The sequence below is a fragment of the Urocampus carinirostris genome, chromosome 14 (assembly GCF_059441175.1).
Source record: "Urocampus carinirostris isolate Australia breed hairy pipefish chromosome 14, RoL_Ucar_1.0, whole genome shotgun sequence".
NCBI lineage: Eukaryota > Metazoa > Chordata > Actinopteri > Syngnathiformes > Syngnathidae > Urocampus > Urocampus carinirostris.
This window is the reverse complement of record NC_142362.1, coordinates 15,406,130-15,421,266: the sequence shown is the minus strand read 5'-3', so window position 1 is coordinate 15,421,266 and position 15,137 is coordinate 15,406,130. Positions and strand designations below refer to the sequence as shown.

Here is a 15,137-nt window from a genome sequence, read left to right as displayed (position 1 = left end):
CCTCATGTTTAACAACACCTGGAATTAGTTTGTATGGGATTGTCCTACGAAGCGTCATCACCTCCTACAAGTAGCACTCAACCCTGTTAGTTACATATGCTATTGTTGACTGAGTTTATATGCAAAGATAAGTCTGACTGAGATCAGTATTTTAATTTGAGAGCAATCTAAACAAATTGTTCACATGACAAGTGACAAAGTAATACAAGCACGGACGACGGCAGTACACAAACAGACGTGGTTTCCGCATTTAACGTTCGACATTAAATAAATGATGATTTAATTGATGTCACTAACCAAAATCGACAAACGACTGCTTTTTTTCCCCCTCGCTTTAAAAGTGGGCTCCATTCTCGTACGTGGCTTGCCGGAAGAATGGACTTATTATATAATGGACTTACACATTTTTTGCACCCATTATATATACAGTACCATTTTAGAAAATTTCAATGTGATAGTAATTTATTTTCTGTTATGAAATTTAAAAGAAATGTCATGCTTTTTGAATTAATGACAAATCTGCTTATATAATGAATGCCTATTATTATTATTATAATAATAATTTTGCAGATTAGTCTGTATACTTTTCATATTTTGAGCTAGAACATTTGAGTGTGTGCCTAAATCAGCAATATTAAAACAGTAAAAGGCCAGTAATATTTTTGATCATTGATTATAAATCCCAAATCTGACATTTCTGTTATTTTAAATAACCTTAAAGAAAATTCAAACTTTATCACAATATTCAGATTTTCTGAGACAGTTAGTGTTTTTTTTCGCCATGTGGACAGAAAATTGAATGGAAATGTCCCAGGAAAAAAAAATCAACCAAAATACATGAGGCTTTTTTAGAGAATCAGCCAGAGTTTCCTTGAATCATTTTTCTTTACTACAAGTCCAATCATGTTTCCTTTCAGTGAATATATTTTTCATTCTAGGCGGAAATTCACTTGTGGTGTGATAAGGAATGGATTAACCGCAAAAATCGAGGGAATACTGTATAGACATGACCTTCACCGGTTTGAATCCCTTTTTATTTTCCAGATGAAGAAAACAGTCGCCATGTTGTGGTGAACTGCAGCGAGGCACTGTTGAAGAATAACACCTACTGGCCATTAGTTAGTGATTTTATCAACATCTTGTCACACCAAAGTGTTGCAAAAAAGTTCCTTGAAGACCATTCACTGCTGATGCTGTGGATGAGCTTTGTGTCATTTTTTCAAGGTAAGTAACAAACGACAGATAAATGTTTTGGCTTCACAAGATGACTGCTGCCTCATAGGACTTTAGTTTTTTTAATGCAAATTAAAAAAAAAAATTGTAATAGTTGTCAATGAACCAAGGCACATGTAAGTTAGAGACACTAAATTAGAATTGTGTTTTATGCTGCTCCCTTTTCATTTGTTGTCATGGCACCAAAAATAACATTGGCCCGTGCTTTGTTGGTTTAAGTGTTCCTGCTGTGTTCATGATTACAGTCCTGTTAATACATTGTGCGACTGTCTTGTCATGCTGCAACAAACAACTATTTCGGTATTTGGTTTATATGTTGAGTATTTTGTCAATGAATGGGACAAATTGAAAAAAGTCCACCCCTCTAATGTATTCCACAGCATTAGTTCAATTTTCTTTTGTAAAAATGACGACATAAATTCATGAAAAAAATAGTGACTGGTTCAGTACATACAGTTTTCAAAATGTGCAAAATCTTTGACTGTAACTTTAAAGTAAAAGCAAACAAAATAATTTCCTATGAGACTGCAAAAACGAGCATACTTTGTAGATAATTTGTCAAATTAAAACCATTATAGTTTAATATATTTAAACAATACTTCAAATTCACACAGTAAAATAAAATGTCCTGAAAATGTGATTCTGTCTGGAGAGTGGGTTAGGCAGTTTTGCTGAATTTTTTCTTAAAATATATGTCATGGCTCTCTCAGGAAGGTTAAAAAATACATATTTTGCCATTATAGCTCTTTTGGTCAAAAAGGTTCCCAACACCTGCTTCAACCGACATACTACCAATAATAATGTAACATGATGCTTGAAATGAATGATTAACAAAGGTATTATACTACTATATTATACTACCCTTTATTTTTTTCACTCTACAGTGAACTTTTCACAAATTTAATCTTTCCATACTCAGCAACTTTAAAGTCAAGCAACACAGAATCCCTGAAAAACTACACAACTAAATAAAAATTAATATAATGAACTCTTCAGTGCTATAAAAAACTTAAATACAAGAACTTTTAACTATTTACTATTCAACTCCAAACCAATTTGGACTGAAACAACACCGAACCTCTGAAAAACATGCACAAATATAAATTGAAAGATGTATGACAAAAACATCATCAGTCTCTACTGAATAGTGGCATTTAGGAACACAAAGTGCTAAGCTTTGAGGGACTGTTTCAGATTTTTCTGTCAGTGATAGACAATGCACAATGTTTTGGAGCCATTAGTATAATTAAAATGAGTCCAAATAAGGAATCCTTTTCCTGCTTTGACTCATTTTTAAAAATTTCCTTCTTGTCCTTCGTGTTGTATTATCTCTTAAACCGTTTCTGTGCTCAATATGCAGTCCATCATTGATTATTCGATGAGAATTATTCAATGTCCTTTTACGACTGTTTTTCAATGAATTTTTAAACATACAGACCTAACATTGTGCAACATCTATCATGATTTTTCCTCCCCAAAAATGTTTCCTATGTCTTAACTTTTCTAATTTTCTCCTGCGGTAGGAATGAACCTGAATAAGCGGGAGTTGAATGAGCATGTGGAATTTGAGTCGCAGACATACTATGCAGCATTTGCAGCTGAGCTGGAGGCCTGTGCACAACCAATGTGGGGACTTCTAACTCACTGCAAAGTCAAAGTAGGTTCTGCCCCTTTTCTTCACTCAAACTTGAGACTGTTAACTGTACAGCCTTATAAGGAATCCTAACGTACTGAATTGTGTATCTGCAGGAGACTCAGGAGTATACAAAAACCGTAGTACGCTACTGTTTGGAGACTCTCCAAATCTGGTTCGATGCAATCAGCTTTAATGACGAGGTAAAGTTTGAAGAAATAGTTTTGGATACACAGATAAGCATTTCCCCTTCCGGGTTTATCATTGATTGTGTTTCTCTTGCAGCCATTGCCAAATCAAGTGTCATTTCATTTGCCACTCCATCGTTATTTTGCCATGTTCCTGAGTAAGGTATGTCCGTCTTATGGGATTTTCCAGAATCCATTGTACCGGTAGATCGTTTGTTTAGTAGGTTCTTAAATTTGTCAAGATTCACATTTTCAGAATAATACTTTGGGATGTCTTAAAAATATCATTTTTTTTGCTAAAATATTGGCTATCAACTGTTATTTTCAAGGCACAACAAAGGTCTGCCTTATCGTAATAATTTGTCAGATTTTTGGGGTGTTTAGACGGGGTTTACTTGTTATCCACCCATAATTGGTTCATTATTTGAACAAATTTTAGGCCGTGAAGTGTCAAGGCCTGGACCTGGACAGTCTACTTCCTGATCAAGAGATGCTCATGAAGATCATGGTGCATCCTTTACAAATTCAGGTAAAAGATTGCTTTGCTCTCGATTGCTCTATGGTGATGGAATAGAAATACATTAATTCTTAATTGATGCATTTTATTTTTAGGCAAGTTTGTCTGAGATTCACAGTAACATGTGGGTCAGAAATGGTTTGCAAATAAAAGGACAAGCTATGACCTACGTGCAGTCACACTTTTGTATTTCCATGATCGACCCTGACATCTACCTACTGCAGGTTAGGACTCATTACAGTTTTAGCCATATTTCTCATAGGTGTTTGCGGTTGTACTTAGAATCTGTTTTGCAGGTTTGCGCATCAAGGCTAGATCCTGATTACTTCATCTCAAGTGTTTTTGAGAGGTCTGTTCAATTTTATGTACCTTTCTCTATATTTCATCATGCTGAGAAGAGATCATCTGCCCTTACACAGGTTCAAAGTGGTTGATCTTTTAACCATGGCATCCCAACATCAGAATGCTGTGTTAGACTCTGAGCAGGAAAGACCAATGCTGGAAGGTGCTTTGACTTTTTTAGTCATACTGACAAGCCTTCGCATTCATTTAGGTAAGTTGACTAACACGAAATGTCAGGATGCTGACTGCGCTATTCTCATAGTGAAAAAAGATCACTCCAACTGTTCGTTTTTTTTTTTTTTTTTGGGGGGGGGGGGGGGGGGGGGGGTGATAGTAAATTTTCGGAGTTATTTACCTGTATGGGATACTATGTCTCCTTTTTTCGCCACAACAAAGTTCCCCTCATGTGAAAGAATAAATCCTCACTTTGGATTGTATCATTTTAGTCAAGTCCCTATCTCTAATTGTAATAAAGTTAAATCTTCATTGTTTGGTTTTGCAATTTTCATGGATCGAATTGAAAATAAGACCCATAATTGAACGCTTCTGACATTCTTCTCTTTATCAGGGATGACAGATGATGAGATCCTTCGTGCCGAAATGGTTTCGCAGTTGTGTATGAATGATCGCACTCACAGCTCCCTATTAGACCTTGTATCCTTTTAAATAATCCAACAGGCATCAGGTTAAATCTTGTAACTTTGAATCCAACTTGTTCCTTAAGAGTTTTTCCTCAAGATTCCCGAGAATCCCAACCCGAAGAGTGGCATTGTACCAGGGAGTTGCAGTTTTGAGGAGATGCTCTCTGCTGTAGCTGATTTCAAAGCGCCAGTGTTTGAGCCAGGGGGTTCCATGCAGCAGGGGATGTACACGCCCAAAGGTACTTTGTACCGTAACATTTACATGTAATGAAATCAATTAAGAAAGTCGGGGCCATCAAATCATGTATTTTTGTAAACCTGAATTGTGCGTCCAAGGTGGGGTGCAAGGTTGAGCTGTCCTTAAAAAGTTTAAAAATAAATACGTGGTGAAAATGCCCATTTGAGTTCATAGAGCCATATATTTTTTTTCATCCCGCCTACATACTTTTATCTTACTTTTCTCCAGGATGTTCCGGGCATCGGGGGCATTAGAAGCAAAGTAGGCGGGAGGGGTGAGGGGTTGGAGAGCCATTTAATGCTTGTGCTCTTTGTTTCTTTTTATTCTAGGATAAAAAAGGTCAAATTAAGTAAAAGGTTGTTTCAAATACAGTCAAAATGCCAACCCAGATTCCAAAAAGTTGAGATAAAATTTCGGGTACCTCTAAGAAAGTCACATAATTGCATGCGCCACACAAGCAGCTTGACAGAGGGTGCAATGATGATTTTAGCCAGATGACGGCGTCAGCAAGTAAAACTTTTTAAAATTGCGGACACCACCTTTAAAATTCAGCCTATTTAATATTCACGTTTACTCATAGGGATTATGTCTCTTGTACTGTCACTTTCTGTCGGCTTTAGTAAAATAATGACATCTTTAACTCATTATTTTAAGTTGGCTTTTTGTGACTGTTCTGTTGTTCTGTCTGTATCAGTTGTCATAATTCATTTGTAGTTATGAGTAATCAATGTTGACACTCCACATTTTTTAGAACTTTATTTCACCACTTGATGGCAGTCTTGCTCCACTTTCAAAAGCAAATCTGTTATGGAGAGGATTAAAGTAATGTAATTTCGTAGCAGCTGTTCCAAAGCACATCTCATCCCTCATCCTTTTCTCCAACAGCGGAAGTGTGGGAGAATGAGTTTGACCCTATTATGGTTGTTCTTCGAACTGTTTATCGACGTGACGTGCAGTCTGCAATGGACCGGTATTCAGCCTTGTAAGTTGAACCCCACTCTTGCCTGATTACATTGTGTAATTGAGGTTGGTAACATATAGATCAAATGCGTTATTTGTTAGTATTCATGGTCAGTGTTCCCTAGCAAAACCAACACGTCATGCTCTGTTGTGGGGTCACTTATCTTATCTGTTCACTAAGGGGCTTGATAAGAAAGGTCAGGTCTATTGTTTGCTGCTGCTTCCAATTAAATAGCTGTCGTGAAAAATCAATAATTCAAGCTAAACTGAGAAAAATCTCACTTGTTTTGTTTGTGTGCCAGTAACTGACAAATGTGTCAGTAACCGTAAAGAACAATCCTTTCAGTTTTACCTTTATGTAATTGGAATGAGTGGCCACTACTAAATAGAAACTCAAGTGTTTGCACTGGTAGTGGACAAGGTAACCTTGTGTGAAGGTTCTTTTATTAGATGTAATAAAAAACATATGTTGGCCTGGAGACTGATGGACGCAACCAGGCTGCACTTGCCCAAGACACACCACAGGAAATGGTGCCCCAATGACCCATTTGGTTAAGGGATCCAACCAACCAATAAAAGTTAGACTGGTCACTAATAGTTAAGTGTTTTTGCACTGTTGTCAGTTTACAAAAATGTTCATGGTACACACCATCAGTAAATGTTTGACATTCAAACGTTTTGAACTTCTAAATACCTGCAAATGTCCTAGTCATTATAGCTTTGTTGTAAATCCTTGTGTTCTCTGCTCTGCCTCTTTCCCTTCGTGTGATTTCTTTGTTCACGTAGTTTGAAGCAGTCTGGAATTCACACTGGTAACCCATGGCCTCCATACAAGGAAAGGACTGCTCTGCACCCGTGCTACAAGGGCCTCATCAAACTTTTGCACTGCAAGACTTTGCACATTGTGATATTCACTCTGCTTTATAAGGTTAGCCCTTTAACAACAATACTCGTGTTGAACATACTATTATTACATACTCACATTACACAACTGTTCCTGTTAATATGTGATTAGGTGTAGTTGATTGAATTGATTTGAATTTTTAATTATTTTTTCAGATATGGATGGACCATCAAAATATGTCTGAGCATGTGTTGTGCATGGTTCTGTACCTCATTGAGTTGGGCCTGGACAACCAGATTCAAGACAGCAAAGAAGATGAGGTAAGGATAAAAAAACATGAAACCTAATACTACATGAAAAATCAATAGGCTACAACTATTTCATATTTATCGCATTTTTTTGAATTGTTTAAAATAAAACATTGTCATTTTTTTTACTGTAATGTCTTCTATCCAATAATTAATTTTTACGATTGCAACATCTATTAATTCATGCATCATTCCCTGGTTTAAGATGATATTAATTAGGGTATGAGTAATTCAATCAAGTGATACCTACCTACTCCAATGATCCTTTATTCACAATCATGGGTCCATTGGCTCAAAACACCCCCACCTCAGGTGAAAATATTTGTGACATGGTCCAAAGTACAGCTTGCTTTCTCTAATAGATGCAGAAAGCAAGCTTAAAAGAAATCATTTTTTTGTAGTTGCTACCTTTGTAGTTGAAGGCTTAAATTGCGCATTCACTCTTTGTGATGAATTTCCATATACTCAAAACATGATCTTGTGGTTCAAGGTGTGACTGGTTGAAAAAACTCTAATCGAGCATTCCCGCATGTTTTCAGGAACCTTGCATTGAGGAGCACTGTCACGACAGTTGGTTTCCTGGCACCAATCTCCTTTCCAATCTGCACCACGTTATTAATTTTGTGAGAGTTCGAGTTCCCGAAACAGCACCTGAGGTCAAGCGTGAGACTCTTCCCAGCACCAGTTCAGAAGCATCATCCTATGGCCAGGTAAAGGACTGAGCTTGGTAAAACAACTTTAAATTGTTCTATGAAAAGAGCGGATTCCCCTAGGATTTCTTTTAGGAGTTTATTAAGTTATCCTCACTTCACAGAACCCCAGGCGTCTTTCAGCCAATTGGAGAGAGGTAGCTGTTTGTATACCCCTGTGCTGATTTGAAAATGTTTTTGCGCAGTTGTTTGTTATGAACATTTTCCAGTTTGTCTCCCTGGGTGTGCAGTGGTTTGTGTATGATGCAAGGCTTCAGCAGGTCCCCTGCCTCTGAATTGTTGAAACTAATTATGTGTGTAAAATAGGTTTGGGTAAACGATTTTTAACTGCATGTCCGGGTGATTGATTGTGCCGTGTCTGGGGAAATATGATGTATGTTTATTTAACAGTGCGGCACAGGTCCTTTTGTCAGGTCAGGTCAAGGTAATCCTTCAAATGGGTAGTGCACATCGCGATGACTCGCTGGGTAATGGCTCTTTCTGTAACCCACTATTAGCAAGGGTGATAAAAAGTGCTGGCAGAATATTATAATGGATATTTAATTTGACTTTTATGTGTATTGTACCTATTTAAATATATTCTTGAAGAGTCTGCACAATCCATCTCAGTTCCTGAAATTATATTGTCATTCTTAAAGACTTTTTAGCACCTAATGGGGTTGACAGTCTTGGTGTATGTTATTCAGCTTCTGAAGCACATCAGATGGTAAATGTTAAACGGTCTGCATTTATATAGCGCTTTTCAAGTCAATGAAGACCTCCCAAAGCGCTTTACAATGTGCTTCACACCTACCCATTCACACACACACACTCACACACCAATAGCGGCCATGCACCCATGCGAGGCGCCGACCTGCTTATTGGGGGCATTAGGGATTCGGTGTCTTGCCCAAGGACACTTTGACATATAACACAAAGCCGATGATGTGGTCTCATTTTGTGTCTTATTGCCATTTCGTCTGAGTATTAGTATGATTCCCTTTTGACCGCCGGAGGTGGTGCTTCAAGCACAAAGGTGAAATTCCGGGCTCGAAGCACTGCCTCTCGCAGTTGGAAGGGACGAAATGGAACTAAAATTTTAGGCTATCAACATATAAAGTGCAAATGCAATACTTATGTATCTGCAGCTCATCCACACTATTTATGCTAATAGTAAAATTTAAATCGTCACATTTAATCTTAATTTTTCACTTGAGTAACCTCTTCAATACTACGGATTTTACTGCATTTTGCAAAACATATTTTGTTTTCTTTTGTAACAAACACCCAGCCTATCAAAGGAAATATTAGACTCCTATTTCAGTTTGTTATAATCTATATATATTTGCCAAATGGTAATAGTTTCATTTAAATGTCCCCAAAAAATTGAAAATCCGTTTTTTTAAAAGTTTGTATTCCTAGCATAATTTAGAAAAGATTTGATGCAGGACTCTAGTATTTTTTTTTTACTCCACTGCCACTAGTTTGCCATTTTTAAAAATCTCAGGATTGCATTTAAGTTAAGTCTGTCAGGGAGTTGCTGCATAGACTTTTGTGTCCACCCTCTTGTCAAAAACGGATTTTAAGCTTTCACTCATCATATGCAAGCCGGGACTTTGTATTCACTAAGTTGTTTACATGGCAATGGTAAATCAACATGTTTCCCGCTGCTACTTATAATGTATTCTGATCCACAAACAACTGGTAAAGGATCGCCAAAACCCCTTTGACTTTTTTAACTCATACAAAAATGTATTTTTGTCATCTCAGAACTTGCGCGAAGCTCAGGTGTTCAGCCTTGTAGCGGAGCGCCGAAGAAAGTTCCAGGAGATAATCAACCGCAGCAGCTCAGAGGCCAGCCTGGTTGTCAGGCCTAAGAGTTCATCTACACGGTGGGTGCCGCCAGGTACGCCCCCGCAGCTGGTGACAGAGATCCTGGAGATAAGAGAAAGCATGCTGTCCCTCCTCATCAAGCTACACCAGAAGCTTTCGTCCAAGCAGAACTCTCTGTCCGAATCATGGCTAGATAGTATGGACACGAGCCGTCACGCTCACGGGGACGGCATCACGGCCATTGAGCGAATTCTCACAAAGGCGGCCACACGGAGCTGCCAAATCAAGCGCAGTATACAGGACATTTGCGGAAAGGTTTATCCTCCTGTGCCTCCAAAGAAGAGCAGTCCGACCGACAAGAAAACCATGGATAAGGAAGAAAGGTAACACACTGGTTCCTTCATTAATTCACATTGCGTGATGGAGTCTATCTATCTACCCTGGTCCTATCCCTCGAGAGGGGTGAACGACAGCAAGACAAACACATACAATAACAAAGAAAATTAAAAAGGGAAAAAGTAGCAAAAAACAAACACAAACATTTTTAGACCATGGCCAATCCAAATGCCCGAACACCCAAACAAGTTAAGCACCTCGGCACCCAAGTCGGTGATGCTTTCGTCCCTCCAGATAAAATGGGACACAAGAAAGCGGCCATGTCACTCTAGTCAGGGTGACATAACACACGCTTCTGTTCAACAGCAGGGCCCGACAGCTTTGACTGGTTTACCCCTGCCGCATCATACCGGTGCCCTGCCCATCCCTTAGAACACATCTAAACATCCCACTATCCTTTCACAGCACCTCTCCACTCATTCTTATCACCAAAAAGAGCTCAATCTTCTATTATATTTAAACCTCTTTCCTGCAGAGCACTCAACACTATCCATCCATGTCAATCGCGGCCTTCCTCTTGGTCTCCTTCCATTTACTTCTGCTCTGTAGATCCTCTTCAACATTCGCTTCTCATCCATCCTCTCCATGTGTCCAAACCAACTGAGTACTCTCTTATCCATAGGCTTGCTCAGTTCCACTACTACTCCTGTTCTGTCTCTCACAATTTCATTTCTCAATCCATCCAATCTTGTCACTCCCAACATACTCCTCAAACACTTAATCTCAAAAACATTTCATTTCCTTCTCTTGAGGGAGTCTATTTGAGATAATTATCACCGGAATTTAGCTTATTAGTGCAGATACATAATGTAAAAAAACAATTACATATTCCATCTTGGCTATCTCAAGACTCTAAATTTACAATTTTTCAACTTAACTACTGAATTCATGTATAATGCGCACTCATGTATAACACGCTCCCATAATTTTAGATTAAAAAAGGCGGGATTGATTTCTGTTTCACTTTTTCTCAGCTCAAACTAAACATTGTAAATGACAAACGTTGTTGAATTTGCGAATCAATGATTAAAATAATTTATTGACAATGTCAAATATGAATACAAAACCAACCATTTTTTTAAAACATATTTATTTATTGTCCTTCAAAGTCTGATTCATCATGAGCTACACCAAAGAGTTTTTTCCCCTTATCATGCTTTTTGCGTTCATTTATATCTTTCAGGATGACTTTGTTTTCTCCATTTTCTAGCATTCGTCTCTGGTTCCATTAATAAAAAAAGTGTGATGTTGAAATGAAATCAAATGCATTTTCATATGTCATATATATTAATGGTGGTCTAGTGGTTAGGACTCAGACCTCACTTTGCCGCGACCTGTGTTTGATTCCGTTTGCATTAAATGTTTTGATTGTACGGTAATATAATACCCTAAAACCCCGTATGTAATGCGCACACAAATTAAACACAAATACAGTAGTTTTGCTTGTTTTCATTTCAAAAGTTTCTATTGCATCGTCTTTTTTTTTTTTTTTTTTCTTGTTTTAAAACCCAAAATAATTACCAGGTAGCAGTACATTGAATCCCAAAATGAGATGGTGATCCACTTATTAAGCCAACAGCAAAGGCGTGTGAGCTGTCAGTGTCACGCTGAGGTTTTCCTTGCCCACTTATTGGTTTAAGATCAGGCGATGGTGTAATTGTAATCCTGTGCAGTCCTTTGAGACATTTTTGTGATTAAGGGGTATACAAATAAATGTGACTTGACTTGTTTTATGTCTCCAAATTAAAGATTTAATTTAAAGTAAACTTGTGAGTTTATAGCGTGTATCTTAATCCGTTGCAACTGTATTTGTCCAGTATTTGGAAAAAAAAAAAACTCATAGCTCTATTCCTGTTTAACATATTTGTTTGTCAATGATTTCAATACATGTCCTCAAAGCGTCAGTTTTATGGGTGAGAGACAAACTTTATTTTCTTAATTTACGTCTTTTATTTTAGGCGCCAGAGAGCTCGGGAGAGGCAGCAGAAGCTGCTTGCTGAATTTGCTTCCAGACAAAAGAGTTTCATGGAAACAGCTATGGATGTTGGTGAGGAAAATTTTATTTTAATCATTTATTTATCATACTTGGTGTGCATTACACTCTAATAAAGCAGGCAGCTCGTTAGAATGAGTAATTTAGAATGGCAATTTAGGGCCTTTTGACATATTTAAATGGGGTTTCATGGGGAGGCCACTGTCCTGTTAGAACAAACAGAAGTGAGTTCTCTAGTGAGAGGTCACCAGGGATTTTTGTGCTAATAGTGGGCCATTGGCCCGTCTGACACAGTATGGTCAGTGAATTAAGAATGGTCCCTGTGGCCAGACGGGGACTATTGTGATGTCTGTGGACACACTTACTGCTGAGCTCTGACTGTATTTTATATCCAGTTTATAATGTTTGCATCCTGGCACTAACCTATCAAAACTCTGGTTTATACAAGGTCTAAATTGTCATCATATTGGCAACCCTGGGCTTTGCCGTTACCCTTTAAAAGTGCTACAAATTGCAGCTCACAAATTTAAGGATGCATTGGATACAACCTCAATCCATTTTGAGTTTGTGATCGCAAGATGAAATTGTCATGTGGAGGAGGATAGATATTTGTAATAAGCCAATGTGTTCGAAACACCAGCTGCCACATGTGAAAACATCAAAATTGTATACACATATCAAACATTGGTAGCAAAATAGTATCTTGTAAGAACTACTTGTATGTAACCCACGTGCATATTATTGAAATAGAAAACAATATACATGTAAAGAAAAAACAAATTTCATATAACTTTTGATATACAGATTTAAATCTTCTCAGCCTCTTTTTTGTTCATTGAGTTGGTTATTATAACACATCAAAATTTTTATTTACTATATTTCAAGAAAATATAGGTATGCACCCTTCATTCTAGAAAATGCCATTCGTTACCTTGTCTTTTCACCTTCGCTGTGTGTGCACGAGCGCCGAGGCAGCCGGAGGCAAAAGCTGCCGTGGTGACCTTTATGTTAAGTTCCATTCGCCCCGAATCATAAATCATTACTAGGTGACATTTATGCTCAATATTTAAACGTAAACGCATTTCTTAACATTTGAACTCCTCTAGATAATCAAATGGCTAGTGAGGTAGAATATGTTTGTTGATTACTTCGTGTTTGCTTCAGTGATCTACTGATTCTGTAGATTGAATTATGTAATGATTTTGTTTGTGCCAGAATCCCCAGAAACAGAGTCAGCCATGGACCAGGAAGCATCTGAGATGATGGAGTCTGAAGTTCTTTATGACTGTGTGATCTGTGGACAGAGTGGGCCCTCCACAGAGGACCGACCCACCGGTTTAGTTGTTCTCCTGCAAGCCTCATCAGGTACAAAAACATGTTTGTCATTTGATCATCTTAAAAGGTCAGTTTGTTTATAGGCTTAAGGGGTAAAAATGTGTTTCATCTACCACTGTCATGCAGTAAACATTTCCATATTTGTATTTCAGTGCTTGGACATCGCTGCAAGAGCATGGAGGCAAAGAATCTCCCGACGAGTGACGAAGAGCACATTTACTCTGCAGATACGTGCGCTGTGGCCCATGACCTCAGACTCACCCTCCTGCAGCGATTCTTTAAGGATGTGGGTGACCCACCGTTGTACAGCATTCTCCTATTTTTTTGTGGTTAATTATTTCAGTAACTAATCGTATTAAGTGAATTTCCGCAAAGTAAGAACCTTCATATATTATAGCGTAACCCAATCTGTTTACCTGACACCCCACGGCGGAAATGCCAAAGTTGGATGCATCCATATATACTGTAAGCCCATGCTTCTGAAAAGCCATGTACAACCAGTACAGGGTTGGGGAGGGACTGCGAGCAGAACATTGAGCACAGGACCGTTCAAGAGGGATTGCAATAATGAGTCAAAGTGGGGAAAGGATCCTTATTTGGATTCGTTTTAACCATAATAATGGCTTTAAAACATTGTGCATCTTCTATTACTGACAGTAGAATTTTAATCATTCATTCAAAGCCTATGTCTTTGTGTTCTTAAACGCCATTAATTAGTAGTCTTAATGATATTTTTGTCTTTGTTCTACACATTTTAATTTATAGATTTGCATGTTTTTCAGAGGTTATGTGATGTTTCAGGCAACATTGGTTCAAATCTGAATTGCAAATAGTCAACATTTGTTGTATTTAAAGGTTTTCTAATAGCACTAAGTGGTTAATATTTATAATTTTAAATGAGTCAAAAGTTCACTGTAGAGTGAAAATTAAAGGCTAGTATAATATAGTAGCATAATGTTTTTTATTTATTAATTTCATACATAATGATACAGTATTATTGGTAATATATCAGTTGAAGCAACAAAATAAATCACAAGAGCTGTTTGGGAGCTGAGTTAGAAGAGCCAGTTGTCTACCTAGCAACTTGTACGTTTATCCATATTTTATTCGCTTTTTAAACATGTGAAATTATGTACCTGGTGTAAATATTTTTGTACGTGATTTTTCTTTTTAAAATAACTCGTTTTTTGTTACATGCCCGGGACACAGATCTGCATTCCCCCGGAACCCCCCAGTCTGTCCACCCACCGAGGTTTCACAAAATTTTGTGGGAAACACTGTTTACCATTGATATAATATATGATGGTCACTTTTTTTCTTTGGAATTTATGTGCTGAGGACTAAAATCCGTTGTACTTATGATACAAAGCTACGTATTGATGTGATCTTTTTTCTGTTCAATTCTGCAGAGCTCCTGCCTGCAGTCTGTGTCAATAGGTTGGGACGGGGGCGTCTACGTGCAAACATGCGGACACACTTTGCATATAGATTGCCACAAGTCATACATGGAGTCCTTAAGGGTAATGCAAAAAATGCTCTTCTTTATAACAAAAGTCATCTGTCGATTATTTAAGCTGATTGAAATGCATCACTTATTGTTGATTTGTAATTGGCATATTTAATCAAGTAATCAACCATTGATTAGGTATTTAACCAGGTTTTCAATTAAAACCTCGAGGGACTGATCCTGGCTAATTTTTTCTTGTGTTTATTTATTCAGACTTCATTCTTTTTTTCCCGTTTTTAGAATGACCAAGTCCTGCAGGGATTCTCCGTCGACAAGGGCGAATTTACTTGCCCGCTTTGTCGACAGTTTGCCAACAGCGTCGTTCCCTGTCGGCCAGGACGAGGCACAGAAGCTGGTGCATGGCACTCTCCCACAAACAAGAAGATCAATGTGTTAGTAAAGGAAGTAGGAGCTCTGCAGGAAAACCTTGGTCTTTTTTCAGTAAGTATTGTATGATTATGTGGATGAGCTCGAGCAGCT

The 15,137-nt window shown here is 37.9% G+C and overlaps 1 protein-coding gene across 1 annotated transcript in view; it reads left to right on the top strand.

The window, feature by feature from the left end:
* The window catches only part of ubr3 (ubiquitin protein ligase E3 component n-recognin 3), a 43,990-nt gene that overhangs the window by 7,139 nt on the left and 21,714 nt on the right, over nt 1–15,137 (top strand). Inside the window, exons 9-28 of the mRNA XM_088352591.1 lie at nt 1,045–1,224; nt 2,757–2,890; nt 2,983–3,069; nt 3,152–3,217; nt 3,494–3,583; nt 3,667–3,795; nt 3,868–3,920; nt 3,991–4,124; nt 4,482–4,567; nt 4,652–4,793; nt 5,678–5,774; nt 6,539–6,680; nt 6,812–6,916; nt 7,444–7,614; nt 9,364–9,809; nt 11,781–11,869; nt 13,031–13,180; nt 13,303–13,436; nt 14,560–14,670; nt 14,898–15,098. Of these exons, the coding sequence (XP_088208717.1) occupies nt 1,045–1,224; nt 2,757–2,890; nt 2,983–3,069; nt 3,152–3,217; nt 3,494–3,583; nt 3,667–3,795; nt 3,868–3,920; nt 3,991–4,124; nt 4,482–4,567; nt 4,652–4,793; nt 5,678–5,774; nt 6,539–6,680; nt 6,812–6,916; nt 7,444–7,614; nt 9,364–9,809; nt 11,781–11,869; nt 13,031–13,180; nt 13,303–13,436; nt 14,560–14,670; nt 14,898–15,098 (2,747 nt within the window). The remainder of the gene's footprint in view (nt 1–1,044; nt 1,225–2,756; nt 2,891–2,982; nt 3,070–3,151; nt 3,218–3,493; nt 3,584–3,666; nt 3,796–3,867; nt 3,921–3,990; nt 4,125–4,481; nt 4,568–4,651; nt 4,794–5,677; nt 5,775–6,538; nt 6,681–6,811; nt 6,917–7,443; nt 7,615–9,363; nt 9,810–11,780; nt 11,870–13,030; nt 13,181–13,302; nt 13,437–14,559; nt 14,671–14,897; nt 15,099–15,137) is intronic.